The following is a 12,145-nucleotide window of genomic DNA, read 5'->3' as shown; positions in this document are numbered from 1 at the left end:
ACAAAGCAAGGTTTTACTGTCTAGTTTCAATCGACTGGAAAAGCAGATTTTAAACACAACGCCCAAAATTCAAGTTCCATTAAATAATATAACTTACTGGATTAAGGTGGTCTATCATGTCCACCAATATTAAATGTTATACTTTTTAGCAATGTTGAAGATTGGATTCACTGAACAACCACCATGCTGTAGGGAAGCATAACCATAATTAAAGGTGGTTTTCCTAGGATCATTTTGTTGGGTGTGCTTTTTGGAAGCGCTCTGCACCAATAGATGGGTGCAGCAACACAGTTCAAGGACAAGTAGACTCCATGCTGCCCCACATATGCCAACTTTGGGTGATGACAAATCAGATGGGGTTTGCCTACTCTTTGGTACAAAACACTGCAACCACCAGCCAGAGCAGGAGACTACTACTTCAAGAACAGGAGTTTGCAGATTAACGTCCTGGATGGTATACCTGCATCACTCCAGGGGCAACTGGAAACCACTTTGCATCATAAAGAGCAAAACAGCCTAATGAGATATGGGGCAACCTGAGGTGAGTGAAGTTGCCCATATAGCAAAGGGTTGGTTTATGTACATCAATATGTTGGAAGAGCCAGGAAAGGAAACAACATTGAAAGTCTCGACTGAAAATTGGGGCCATATAGCTGCAGAAAGCTTCTTTTCTCTTGCAAGAGCATAGCTAACAGAACAGAAAAAATAACTAAGCTTTATGACCAAAAAACAGCCATGCCTTTGATTATGCTGGCCATAATGTGCACACTACTGCATTTCAGTGGGTCTCTGTCACTTAACAGGGCTCTGAACTACAAGCTGAAGGGCTTATGATAGGTTCACTATTTTAAAGAACTGATCAATGAGCACAAGTATTTGCCTACCTTGAAATATTGCACAAGATCTCTACATGTCACCTTCGAGCCACTGATCTCTTTCTCTACCAGGTTTTCAGGAGCAAGCAGCAATGGAACCAGATTCCGAAGCTCACTCTTAAAGTCGTCATCAATGTCTAGTGGAATCAGTCACAGAAAAGGAGTTGCAATTTTGCCGCAATTAACAAGACGCTCCTTCTCTCCAGAGTCAGTGGCGGCTTAACATGATGTGAAACATCCCAACTCAATAATTGGATATCCAAAAAGAAAGAAAAACCTTAAAACCTTAGCCAATGCTGAAGGTTGTTTCATTAAAAGATTGCCAGTCCTTTATAACAAGGCTATCCAAAAACCAGAGCAGCAACAGCAGCACTGTCATCGATTTGTGTTCTTGAATCAGAAACACAAGATAAGCACGATCTTTATTGTCCCAATTTATTTCTAAAATGCTGTGAATGTTAGATCTTAGTTCTCTAACAAGTACTCACATAAAAAAATTCAGTCGCCTAATACATGCCCTGGCTGATGGCTACTTTGCTTGGCGCTCTATTCCAAGCACAGAAGAAGTGAGCAAAAGCTTATCAGTGAAATATAAACATTGCTTCAGGTGTGTGTAAGAGTTTCTATTTATGCCCATCCAAAAGAATATAAATAAAAATACAGCATTAAAAATATGCAATGATAGGCAGCTGCTGTTTTTCAAGTATGTCCAGATTCTGCTGAAGCTTTTTCTTTTCAAGCTAGCATGCCTATACAGTTCTAGTATAGTAAGTTTCTCAAAACAAATGCCCAGTTCAGATGTACAGTGGTGCCTCGCAAGACGAAATTAATTCGTTCCGCAAGTTTTTTCTTCTTGCGAGTTTTTCGTCTTGCGAAGCACGGTTTCCCATAGGAATGCATTGAAAATCAATTAATGCGTTCCTATGGAGACCGCTTGCCAGGCTGGCGGTGCGGAGAAGGGCATTTCTCTCCACCGCAAGCATTCAGGACAGGTACGGGAACAGAGGGGAAGGCGCGCAGCGCTTCTCCTCTGTTCCCGGGGCTTGCGGTGGGAGGAGGGTTTTTCCTCCCCACCGCCAACATTCAGAACAGCATTCTGAATGTTGGCAGTGGGAAGGAAAACCCTCCTCCCACCGCAAGTCTTCAGGACAGCCATCCGAAGGCTGGCGGTGGGGTGGAGAGACCTCCTCCCGCCGCCAGCCTTCCGAGCAGCCTTCCGAAGGCTGGCGGTGGGGCGGAGAGACCTCCTCCCGCCGCCAGCCTTCCGAGCAGCCTTCCGAAGGCTGGCGGTGGGGCGGAGAGACCTCCTCCCGCCGCCAGCCTTCCGAGCAGCCTTCCGAAGGCTGGCGGTGGGGCGGAGAGACCTCCTCCCGCCGCCAGCCTTCGGAGGAGCCGTCCGAAGGCTGGCGGCGGGAGGAAGTCTCTCCGCCCCACCGCCACCCTTCGGAGGAGCCGTCCGAAGGCTGGCGGCGGGAGGAGGTCTCTCTGCCCCACCGCCAGCCTTCGGAGGAGCCTTCCGAAGGCTGGCGGCGGGAGGAGGTCTCTCCGCCCCACCGCCAGCCTTCGGAGGAGGTCCGAGGACAGTGGGGAAGACGCGCTGCGCTTCCCCGCTGTCCTGGAGATTTCCCTATGGGCTTTCATCTTGCGAAGGAAGCCCATAGGGAAATTCGTTTTGCGAAGCGCCTCCAAAACGGAAAAACCCTTTCGTCTAGCGGGTTTTTCGTCTTGCGAGGCGTTCGTCTTGCGGGGCACCACTGTAATGGGAAACCATGTTGGCAACAGTCTGGCTTTGTTTCCCCTACTCCACTTTCATTACTGTGTAAGTTTCAATCAAACATCCCATTCACTGTTGTCAGCAGTGTATAAAATAGGTTTCAAACATATACACTAGTGCCCTCCCAACACCCATTAACTGAATATTTGACTACAGCATTCAAACAGAATTTATACTAACATCTCCTTCTCCAATAAGCATATTACTCTATATATCAGAGCTCATCCGTACTAAATTTTAGAATTATGTGCACTTCATCTACCACCTTCAGTGCATTTGCACTTGAATACAGATTCAAATCAGTAATCTATTAAAGCCAGGAATACAAATGAAAAACCTCATACCGTTTAGCCTCCCATCAAAGCTTGGGTTTGTTGCGACTTTAAGACCAGGATGTGGCAATAGGAAACAGCCAAGATTACTGAAACATGAGTGAATGTGCTTCCTTACATTCTGGAGCTCTTCGTGCTGGTGCACCTTAACCTACAAACAATACATATTTTTCACAACACAATCTTATCAGAGATTTTATACATCCTTCTGGCACCACAGCTTAGTATTTTTTTTATTACAGAGAATATTAAGGCTGACCTAATCCAAAATAATTGCTTTTAGGTTCTATGTAGTGCAGCTCTCATGAACCAAGTTCTCGTTTGTTTAGGAACATGGTCTTACTAACGATTTACTGCAGGTCATAGCTTACCTGTAACCGTTTTTCTAGAAATTGTTTTCCTCCAACTAAGCCATATGGATGTTCATAAGGATAGCTCCAGTCTCTAATTAAGAACATTAGTGTCTATATGAGAAAGACAAAAGTAACCGTTAACTGTTGCCCTGGCCAGCAGAAGAGCATGCATAACTAGAAATACTCAGAAGCTGAACAAGTAGGATTTTAATCTCCAAAACATAAGCAGCCTGAAAATGCCGCCATGGAAGCCATAATTTAACCTCAGCTTTTCCATAAAAATTATACACCAACTGCTTTGCCATGTGTACCGTCATTGCTTAATGTGCCCAAGGTTTGGTCACAAAAATACGGCTTTTGGCTACCATCAACAAGCCTGTTAAGGCCAATAGCTTTATAGCAGACTGAGCCAACACTATATGAACTTTGACAGGAACCTTTACCCATTATGGCTTAGGCAACTTACACACAATCACCATGAAACACCTGATGGAGCCTAGGGAAAATTTGGCTGCCCTGATCTACACGTACTATCAATGTGTAAGGTTAGGAACTATGTAGCCACCATAAATGTTCTGTTGAAGTTGGTATATGCTATGATTAATGCTTACTGGATTCTACTGTAATGTGTGAAACTGCCCTAAGATGTTAAACATACATACAAAAATCACTTAACTATGACCAATATAATCATGCTATTACCTGAAATGGCTTTTGATAAATTTCTTCCATAGCTAGCCTTCCGTACTCTGTAAACAACTATAAAACAAAGCCATTAAGCATGCATCGAAAGTACAGAAACAAACAGTACTGCAACACATGCTCAGAAAGACATTAAAGTAGCCCAATACTGGATTTCAAGTCATTATTCATCATTGTCAGGTGCTTGCACTGACCAAGCTTATAATACAAAGGAAAGCAATATACAGTCACACCTTGGTTCTCGAACAGAATCTGTTGCCGAAGTCCATTTGACTTCTGAAAACATTCGAAAACCAAGGTGCGGCTTCCGATTGGCTGCAGGAGCTTCCTGCACTTAATCGGAAGCTATGGAAGCTACGTCAGACATTCGGCTTCCAAAAAACGTTCGCAAACCAGAGCACTCACTTCTGGGTTTGCGGCGTTTGGGAGCCAAAATGTTCAAGTCGCAAGACGTTTGAGAACCATAGTACAACTGTATTCCAATCCATTAATAAGGCCTGCAGTACTAAACAACTTTTTGCCTACTTCCACTGTCTTGTGACTCAACAGTAATCCTCTGTTTAATAGGAGCCAACCTACTTTTGCCAATTGTGGCAATAAAATGACTACTATAAATACATTATACTATACAATATTTCTGCTTTGTAAAAAGAAAATGAAAAACTGCTGCATTAGCCATTTGGGGTCACAATGTTCAGTATGTCTGGGAACATCTCCCTTTAAAGCTGATAACTGAAAAATAAATCGACTAGGTTGTACCATAGGTTGTACCATAAAAATTGTGCTTCAATCTGAATATTTACCAATTCTTTAATTTTATCTTCTAGCGGTATGTACCAGCAGTGCCCACCTCCCCATATTATCTATGTCAAGGTTACTTTTGACCCATGCTGTCCGACTTCAAAACTATCTCAAAACCAGAAAGATCATCTTTTAGTGGCAAAATCCAGATGCTTCCATTACTCTTCCACCAAGCAGCTCTACCAACCAAATAATTTCATTCTTCAAACCTAGCATCCTTCTGTTGAATCATCATAGTATTTTCCAACAGGAGCCCAAATTTAGCAGACCCAATTTGGACAAAAATTCCATAGCTGCTTAGAACTGCATAGAATCCAAGTAATATTTCATTTTATTTTTTAATGATCAGTATACTTAAAAAAAAAAGAAGACAAGGGCGGGGAGCCCATCGCAATGTAATGGCCATGACCTTAAGCACTCTGTGCCGTGTCCTATGTGCACATCAGGTCTTTTAACATCCCATCACTCTTCCTACTTCTAGTAGCAACTACATTCCAAAACAGCACTCCTTGAGATCAGCTACTAAAGGAAGTTTGCCAGATTCTGCTTACATGAATATTTCCCCCCCAAGAATTCTGACCTGTCCTATGAACAGGTCAACACGGAACTCAACAACTCAACACTAATTATAATCCAAGTTCTACAGTCATTTTCCTTAGTGGGAAATCGTCATTGTTTATGGACATATTTACCTGCAAATGCTGAAGATCATCTTCTTGAATGTTCTGTGATAAATTGTACACCTAGAAAACACATTATTAGTTTTTTTACATTTCTGCAACAGATTTTATACATTTTCCTATTAAAAAATACACCAGCACTGAGTTACTACCCAAACTAACAATCAGGGATGGGGTCACACTGTCCTAAATCCTATTCAGAATGCTTCACATCAGAAGTAAAAAAGGGAGTTTTTAAAGCAAAGCAAACACTAGCATGATCATTTCTCAAGTTGCCTCGTGTCAAAAGTTAATAAATGCTGACCTGTGACGGCCACAGAAATAAGGAATCAAAACCAATGGGATTTGGGTGGTTAACTAAGCAGACAGAGCCCTGTTGCTAGGTATGGGCATGCATCAGATGCCAGAGCTCTTCAAAACACTCCCCAAGCTTGGTAATGGTGAGCATTCCTTCTCATTTTAGTGAGTGCTAAGGCACGTTCCTGCTCCTTTGTCCAGCAAATATATGATTCTGTTTAAAACATAAAATTGTAAAACAGAACCAATGCCGAATCAAATTAATTCTCTAAAATTGTTTGGCAAAACTAAAAATATTTTCAATAGGCATTGAAATACCAAAATTGTCGATGTCTGCCTTGACAGGAGACATCGTTTTCCAAAATACTGGTGACACTGTTCTAAAAACCTTACTGAGGGTTCACAGTCACTGACCAGATCTAAGACTGTTTAGCTTTAAGCAAAGCTGCTGTGTCATATGGCTTCAGACTGTGCATTCTGAAGCTGTAGCCTGAGGATATTTAGAGGCTACCACCACTTTGAAAAACATATATCCTTAGCAGTGTTAGAAACTCCCATTGTTCTAGGAGCATTTTGCGACGGGGAATTTCATTAGCGCAAGCAGTTTCTGAGCTCTGGGTGTAGTACTGCGCCTAAGATTTCAGATTAAAACTGCAGAGTGGAAGGAAAAGAAGACCTTTTTCTACCTCCCCATTTCCAGCTACTCCGAAGACTGGAGAAGAGACTCTCTTAATAATATTAGGCGGGTGGACAGGGAGAGGACTAATAGACCATGTGAAAAATGAACATCATATTTTAGCTGTGGTTCATTCATTTTCAGCTTTTATTCGTTTTATTAAAAAAGCATGCCTAGACATTCCGTTGTGGCGCCCATAACCTAGGCTTCAGGTGCCATTTAGCTCCTAGCTTTCATATCTCAGTTTTAAACACTGGTCCTTACCTGGACCGAACTTGTCATGGTGCTCAAAGCAAATACAGTTGCACAGTCTTTGATAGTTGATTGGCTATCAAAGGCACCTTGGGTATCCATTAGCAATACTGCAACCTAGAGGAGCGTTGCCATTAAGAAGAAGGAGCAAAATTAGTAAACAGGCAGTTCTGACATCTCTATGCTAAAAACTTAAGCTATCCCAGCTGTCTTCTATTAAGCCATCTCAATTACCTCAATTTGGCTGTCATAAGATATATTCCACCAGCCAGAGACTGCTTTATTGGCAGCCAAAGGACTGGCCAAGTAACCCAGCCACCTTTCACTCTGTTGCACTTTGGTTTTTTTATACAACATGTTTATGCACTAGACTGAACCAGGATCCTAACTAGATTCTAAATATGGCCCTACTTCTGGGGGGTGGGGCTATTGCACACACTGTTCAAGTCATAAACAGGTAAGCTTTAAGATTACCTTATCAGCTTCATGCAACTGACATTCAGTAACAAGTTGTCTGCGTATCTTGTTTCAACTTTACAAAATGGCAGCGGTTTTTTTCAAAGTGGCAGGAAATAAGATATGCAGAAAACATGGTAAAAATATAAGCTAATATTATATATAAAGGTAAAGGTACCCCTGCCCTTACGGGCCAGTCGTGTCCGACTCTAGGGTTGTGCGCTCATCTCACTTAAAAGAGGCCGGGAGCCAGCGCTGTCCGCAGACACTTCCGGGTCACGTGGCCAGCGTGACGAAGCTGCTCTGGTGAGCCAGCACCAGCGCAGCACACAGAAACGCTGTTTACCTTCCCGCTATAAAGCGGTACCTATTTATCTACTTGCACTTAAGGGTGCTTTCGAACTGCTATGTGGGCAGGAGCTGGGACCGAACGACGGGAGCTCACCCCGCCGCGGGGATTCGAACCGCCGACCATACGATTGGCAAGTCCTAGGCACCGAGGTTTTACCCACAGCGCCACCCGCGTCCCGCAATATTATATATAACATTAAGCTAATATTATTTATTTCATAACATTTATATGCCACCTGATTGCAATGAAACAAAAAACCAACCCCTCAAAGTGGTTTACAAAAAATTATTCAACTCTTGAGGAGAGGGCTAAGGTTTGTCACAGTCACACCCAACGTACTTCAGACAGTAAACACCTGCCAGCTATTTAAAGTAATACCTTTGTCCCATCAGGCTTGGGAATTACGAACACTTCACTCCAAATCTGAATTCCAGTTGTTTCTCTCTCACACCCTCCTCTCCATGTAAACCCAGTCAAAGGCTCTTGGCTTCCACCTATCCAAGAAGATGATTCCTGTAACAGGAGTCACATACTTATTCAGTGAGTTAAGAGGTTCTAGGTAATCTTACGTTAGAACATTTAAAATAACTAGTCAGGGGGAAATCTTATTTCAATCAAAAAATGAATGTTTCAGTTTTGCGGAGTTTTCAATACCAGTCAGAAGTTACAAGTGACTGCTCTCAAAGAAACCAATTCTTGGTTTTCCCCCCACGTTACTTCAAGGACAGTACAAGCTTTCTACATTTATAGAACTTGTAAAGAAAGATCCTGCTGAGTTAAGATACCACGTAATCTTATTTGCATTTCTATTCATATTATGTTCCCATAAAATCTTGTAACGGTGTTCCATTTCTTTGGCTTTTGTCAGCACTTGCCGAGCAGTTTGTTAAAGTATTCTGCCCTACCCTTTAATATATCTACGCTTTAATATAAACAGGGAACCAGCTTCGCAATGCGTAAGGCAATATTCAATGTTAGTTATACACAAAATAAACCCAGTTAAATCAATGGATTTAAGTAATACCTATTGATTTCTATAGGCCTACTCACAAGTATGGCTTGGGTCACTATCACGAATAATGTTAACTGTGCAAGAATCTGCATGCTGGTTTTTTATACAAACCCATCCATTTCAGCTCTATCAATTAGTAAAGGCTTGCATGCATGCGCACGCACACACACACACACACACACACACACACACCCCCCTTTTAAACAAGATGAAGGGAATTCCAAAGTGGCTCTCTGCACAAGTGTGGCCACATGGAGAAGTCTAACAGGAGACAGCATGTATTCCTAAGCAACTCTCCCATCATGTCTTTGCTGAGCTCATAGCTATCTAAGAGGTCATGGTTAAAACTAGTGTTCTTTCCAGAACTGCTGCCTGACTCTCTCAGCTGCAGAGACTAGACTAGAACATCAAGAGATGCAAGTAGTGTCCCCTCTGTCACTGAGCTCTTCCCTGCTCATAAGGGCACTGCTTGGTCACCCATGTTTGTACCCAATGCTCCCTTACCACAGCAAAGTGTTTCAGCTCACAGAAGGCAAGGCAACTGATTTTTGCCATTTTCCTCCATATTTTAGTGTTTTCAGTGGCCCTGGGATCTACAGTAGATCAGACAAAATTAGCTAATAATCCTGCAGGTGTGCTTGTGTTTTCCACTATTGCAAAGTAATCACTGGACATAGGCCATATTCTGTATGTTATTCTCTGAAAAACCACTTAGACTAAACTAATTTATACCAAAATAATTACGCCTTTTACTTCCAAAGTCAATATTAGATCACTCTGTCGAAGCCACAAGAGTTTAAGAACAAACTGGGGTTTTAAAGGTTTTATTTAGGAATGCATTACAATGAACCCTAAGAAGCAAATACCTTAACATTTCCAGTTAAAGAGTAGGACGTAAATATTTTCAATAAAACAGTCTTGCATTCAAACTAGTTTAAATTTTCAAGCTGGTGTGCTTTAATCTACTCACCTTGTTGTACATATACCTAAGCATAAAGTCCAAGAGAAAAGATTTGCCTTTACGGAATGCACCAGCTACAGAAACAACTACTATATTGAGATCTCTTATGTGCTCCTGAAGCAAAATTCTCTCCAATGCTGACTCATCCAGTTCAAAGTTATGATCGTCTTCATGGGCAAGAACAATTTGTATTGGGCGTGGCTTCTCTGGAACCACCTCTTCATCAGTATCCAAAAGGGCGTTCTCTTCTGCGTCCACAAAGTTTTCCCCTAGGAAATATTTTTTTTTAACATTAGTTACATTCTGTTTCCAAATTCTGTTAGAACAATTCTGTTCATTTATACATTAAGTGAAATGGAACATAGGTTTCTTATCACTAGGAATGACAACTTGGTAAGTCATCTCAGAACAGCTGCCCCTTCAGCAAAATTACCTTTTCCCTCCCGCTTACCACAGCAAGTCTAGAAAATACATTTTCAACCTGGGAAGCAACTTTACAGGTTCTGTTTACCAAGTAAGCTCACATGCATTTTAATTCTATGTTAAGCCCCAAAACTAAGCAAACCACAATATAGAACACCTGATAGTCTTGTTGTCAATATTAAAGAAAACTATATAGTAGTTCTCCGTCTAGCTGAATTATATCAGTAGCTTTCAAACGTTTCAGACCTGGGACCCACTTTTACCCTAAACACACATTTGGGAATCCACTTCTTAAATTTCTTACCATATATTTGAAAGGTAGTAGTTTTGTTGTGCTCCATCTTGGGTCAGACTGAGACCCAATTTACCGGTTGAAGAACCAATGAACTAAATGGAATGCAACAGAACCTTCTGTTCCAAAGCCAGAAACACAAACCTGCTCTCATGGATGGCCAACTTTCTCCTTCCTGGCATGCAACATTCAGAAAGCACGCTTCTTCCTTCTAGCCCTGCATCAACTTATAGTAGAAGGACAAAACTCATCGTAGTGTCCTGGTTTTATCCCACTGTGCCTGTGAATGTATTAAAATTCTCTCTCTGCAGTTTTAGAAAAGGAATTATTTTATTCTGAACGGTGCAAATTCCTAATTTTTTTCTGGGTTCTTGTTCTCTTCTAAACATAGTGGCTATTAGTGCCAGTGTTTGAAATTCAGATATATAAGCTAGGAGTCAAATGGCTCCTTAAACCAGGGTTGCAGGCACCAAAATGGAATGTCTAGTTGCCATTTTGGGGCAAGATGGCTCTAAAGTCTTATTTTTCAAATGATGGAATGTCAAATATTAGTGAGAAATGGTTGTCCACATGCTCTGGTTCTGCAACACTGTAGCACAGCTGAACTGAAGTTAGCAAACAGTTTTAACCTGACTGACTTCCCTAATTCCTAAATTGTGCTGCATTAAGACTTTGTGTGCAAGATACATGTTGACACTTGCATAACCTACAAAGTCCAACACTTCAGATTTAAACAGAGAAATGCATGCATAAAGTTTTCTGTGAAGGACCACAATGAACTATTGTTGGATATGGCACCATTCCATTCATTTGGGCACATACCAAATGTTTACTCAAACCTTCACCCCACAAAGGAAGCAATTCAGATTACATATTAAAATTAGAAGAGTATTTGGGCAAGATCCAATGTCATGCCAGCAGACACAATATGATTTCCATGTCTTCTAGAGCAAATTTTTGGTGGGCATTAAGGGAAGAGGGGAAGGGTAAATCCTGTTTGCCAAAGCAAAACACCACATTTGGATAGCACCATTTGTATACAAGACAGCTCTCAGAAGAGGAAGTCAACACTTATCTGAATGTTGCATTAGCAGATGTTAGTGGTGAATGATATCCAATCTTAATCATACTCCACTGAAATCAATGGGCTCAAGTCCATTTATTTCAATATGTCTACACAGAGTGTGGCTTAGTTGGACATCACTCTGTGCTTAAGGAACTCAAGGGGGTTTGCTGAACTAAACATGAAGAATTCACTTTTCAAACTTCACAACAGCTGATTTTGGATTGCCTGAGATGAGCCAGGGGTTTAGTCATGCAGCTTGTATTCTGTTTCCTCCACTTGAAGAAACTGGGGTTTTTTTGGGGGGGGGTACTTAAAACACACCACATACAAATCATGGTCTTTCCCCCTTTTTTTGCCATCAGCTGAAATGGATTGAGGGTCTAGTAATCTCTTGCACAATAGATTTTCAGTATGAAACCTAATTCTGCTATTACTATGCAAATTTTTCAAGAAAAATTTAACTATTTAAATGGAAACATTTTTAGAAAAACAATTAGAACGCTACCTTGGAAGATGTGTTTTATTGGCTGTCTTCCTGACAAACCGACAAGGAATGCACTACATTCCACAGCCTGTAGTTCTGTGCCAATGGCTATTAATGGATCTCAGCTACAACTGAATACAGCAGTTCTCTGGCAACAACAGTTTGATGTTACCATGGGCATTTTTGGGTGACCTGCTTCTGATAATTATTCATTCAGGCTGCAGAAAAATATTTAGAATTTCCATCAACAAACCCTTCCTCCCACTTTTAAGGTCCAGTTATAACCAGTGCTGTATTATTGATCTCTATAAGATGAAAACATCCTTCAAATAAAGATCCAAATTTAGCAACAAAACT

General features: G+C 41.4%; 1 protein-coding gene across 4 annotated transcripts in view; it reads right to left on the bottom strand.

The window, feature by feature from the left end:
- The window catches only part of ATL2 (atlastin GTPase 2), a 31,060-nt gene that overhangs the window by 6,753 nt on the left and 12,162 nt on the right, over positions 1 to 12,145 (bottom strand). For 3 of the 4 annotated variants that reach the window (XM_083605222.1, XM_083605220.1, XM_083605221.1), the window contains exons 2-9: positions 9,533 to 9,792; positions 7,929 to 8,063; positions 6,755 to 6,859; positions 5,530 to 5,580; positions 4,037 to 4,093; positions 3,353 to 3,445; positions 2,994 to 3,132; positions 885 to 1,012 (exon numbers count right to left, since the gene is read on the bottom strand). In XM_083605222.1, the coding sequence (XP_083461348.1) occupies positions 885 to 1,012; positions 2,994 to 3,132; positions 3,353 to 3,445; positions 4,037 to 4,093; positions 5,530 to 5,580; positions 6,755 to 6,859; positions 7,929 to 8,063; positions 9,533 to 9,792 (968 nt within the window). Of the gene's footprint in view, positions 1 to 884; positions 1,013 to 2,993; positions 3,133 to 3,352; positions 3,446 to 4,036; positions 4,094 to 5,529; positions 5,581 to 6,754; positions 6,860 to 7,928; positions 8,064 to 9,532; positions 9,793 to 11,809; positions 12,002 to 12,145 lie in introns of those variants that run through there. The other variant, XM_083605223.1, reaches the window with a different exon arrangement.

This window comes from Podarcis filfolensis, assembly GCF_964270895.1.
Source record: "Podarcis filfolensis genome assembly, chromosome: 3".
Classification (NCBI taxonomy): Eukaryota; Metazoa; Chordata; class Lepidosauria; order Squamata; family Lacertidae; genus Podarcis; species Podarcis filfolensis.
The sequence above is the reverse complement of the archived record's forward strand: the minus strand, read 5'-3'. Positions and strand labels throughout refer to the sequence as shown.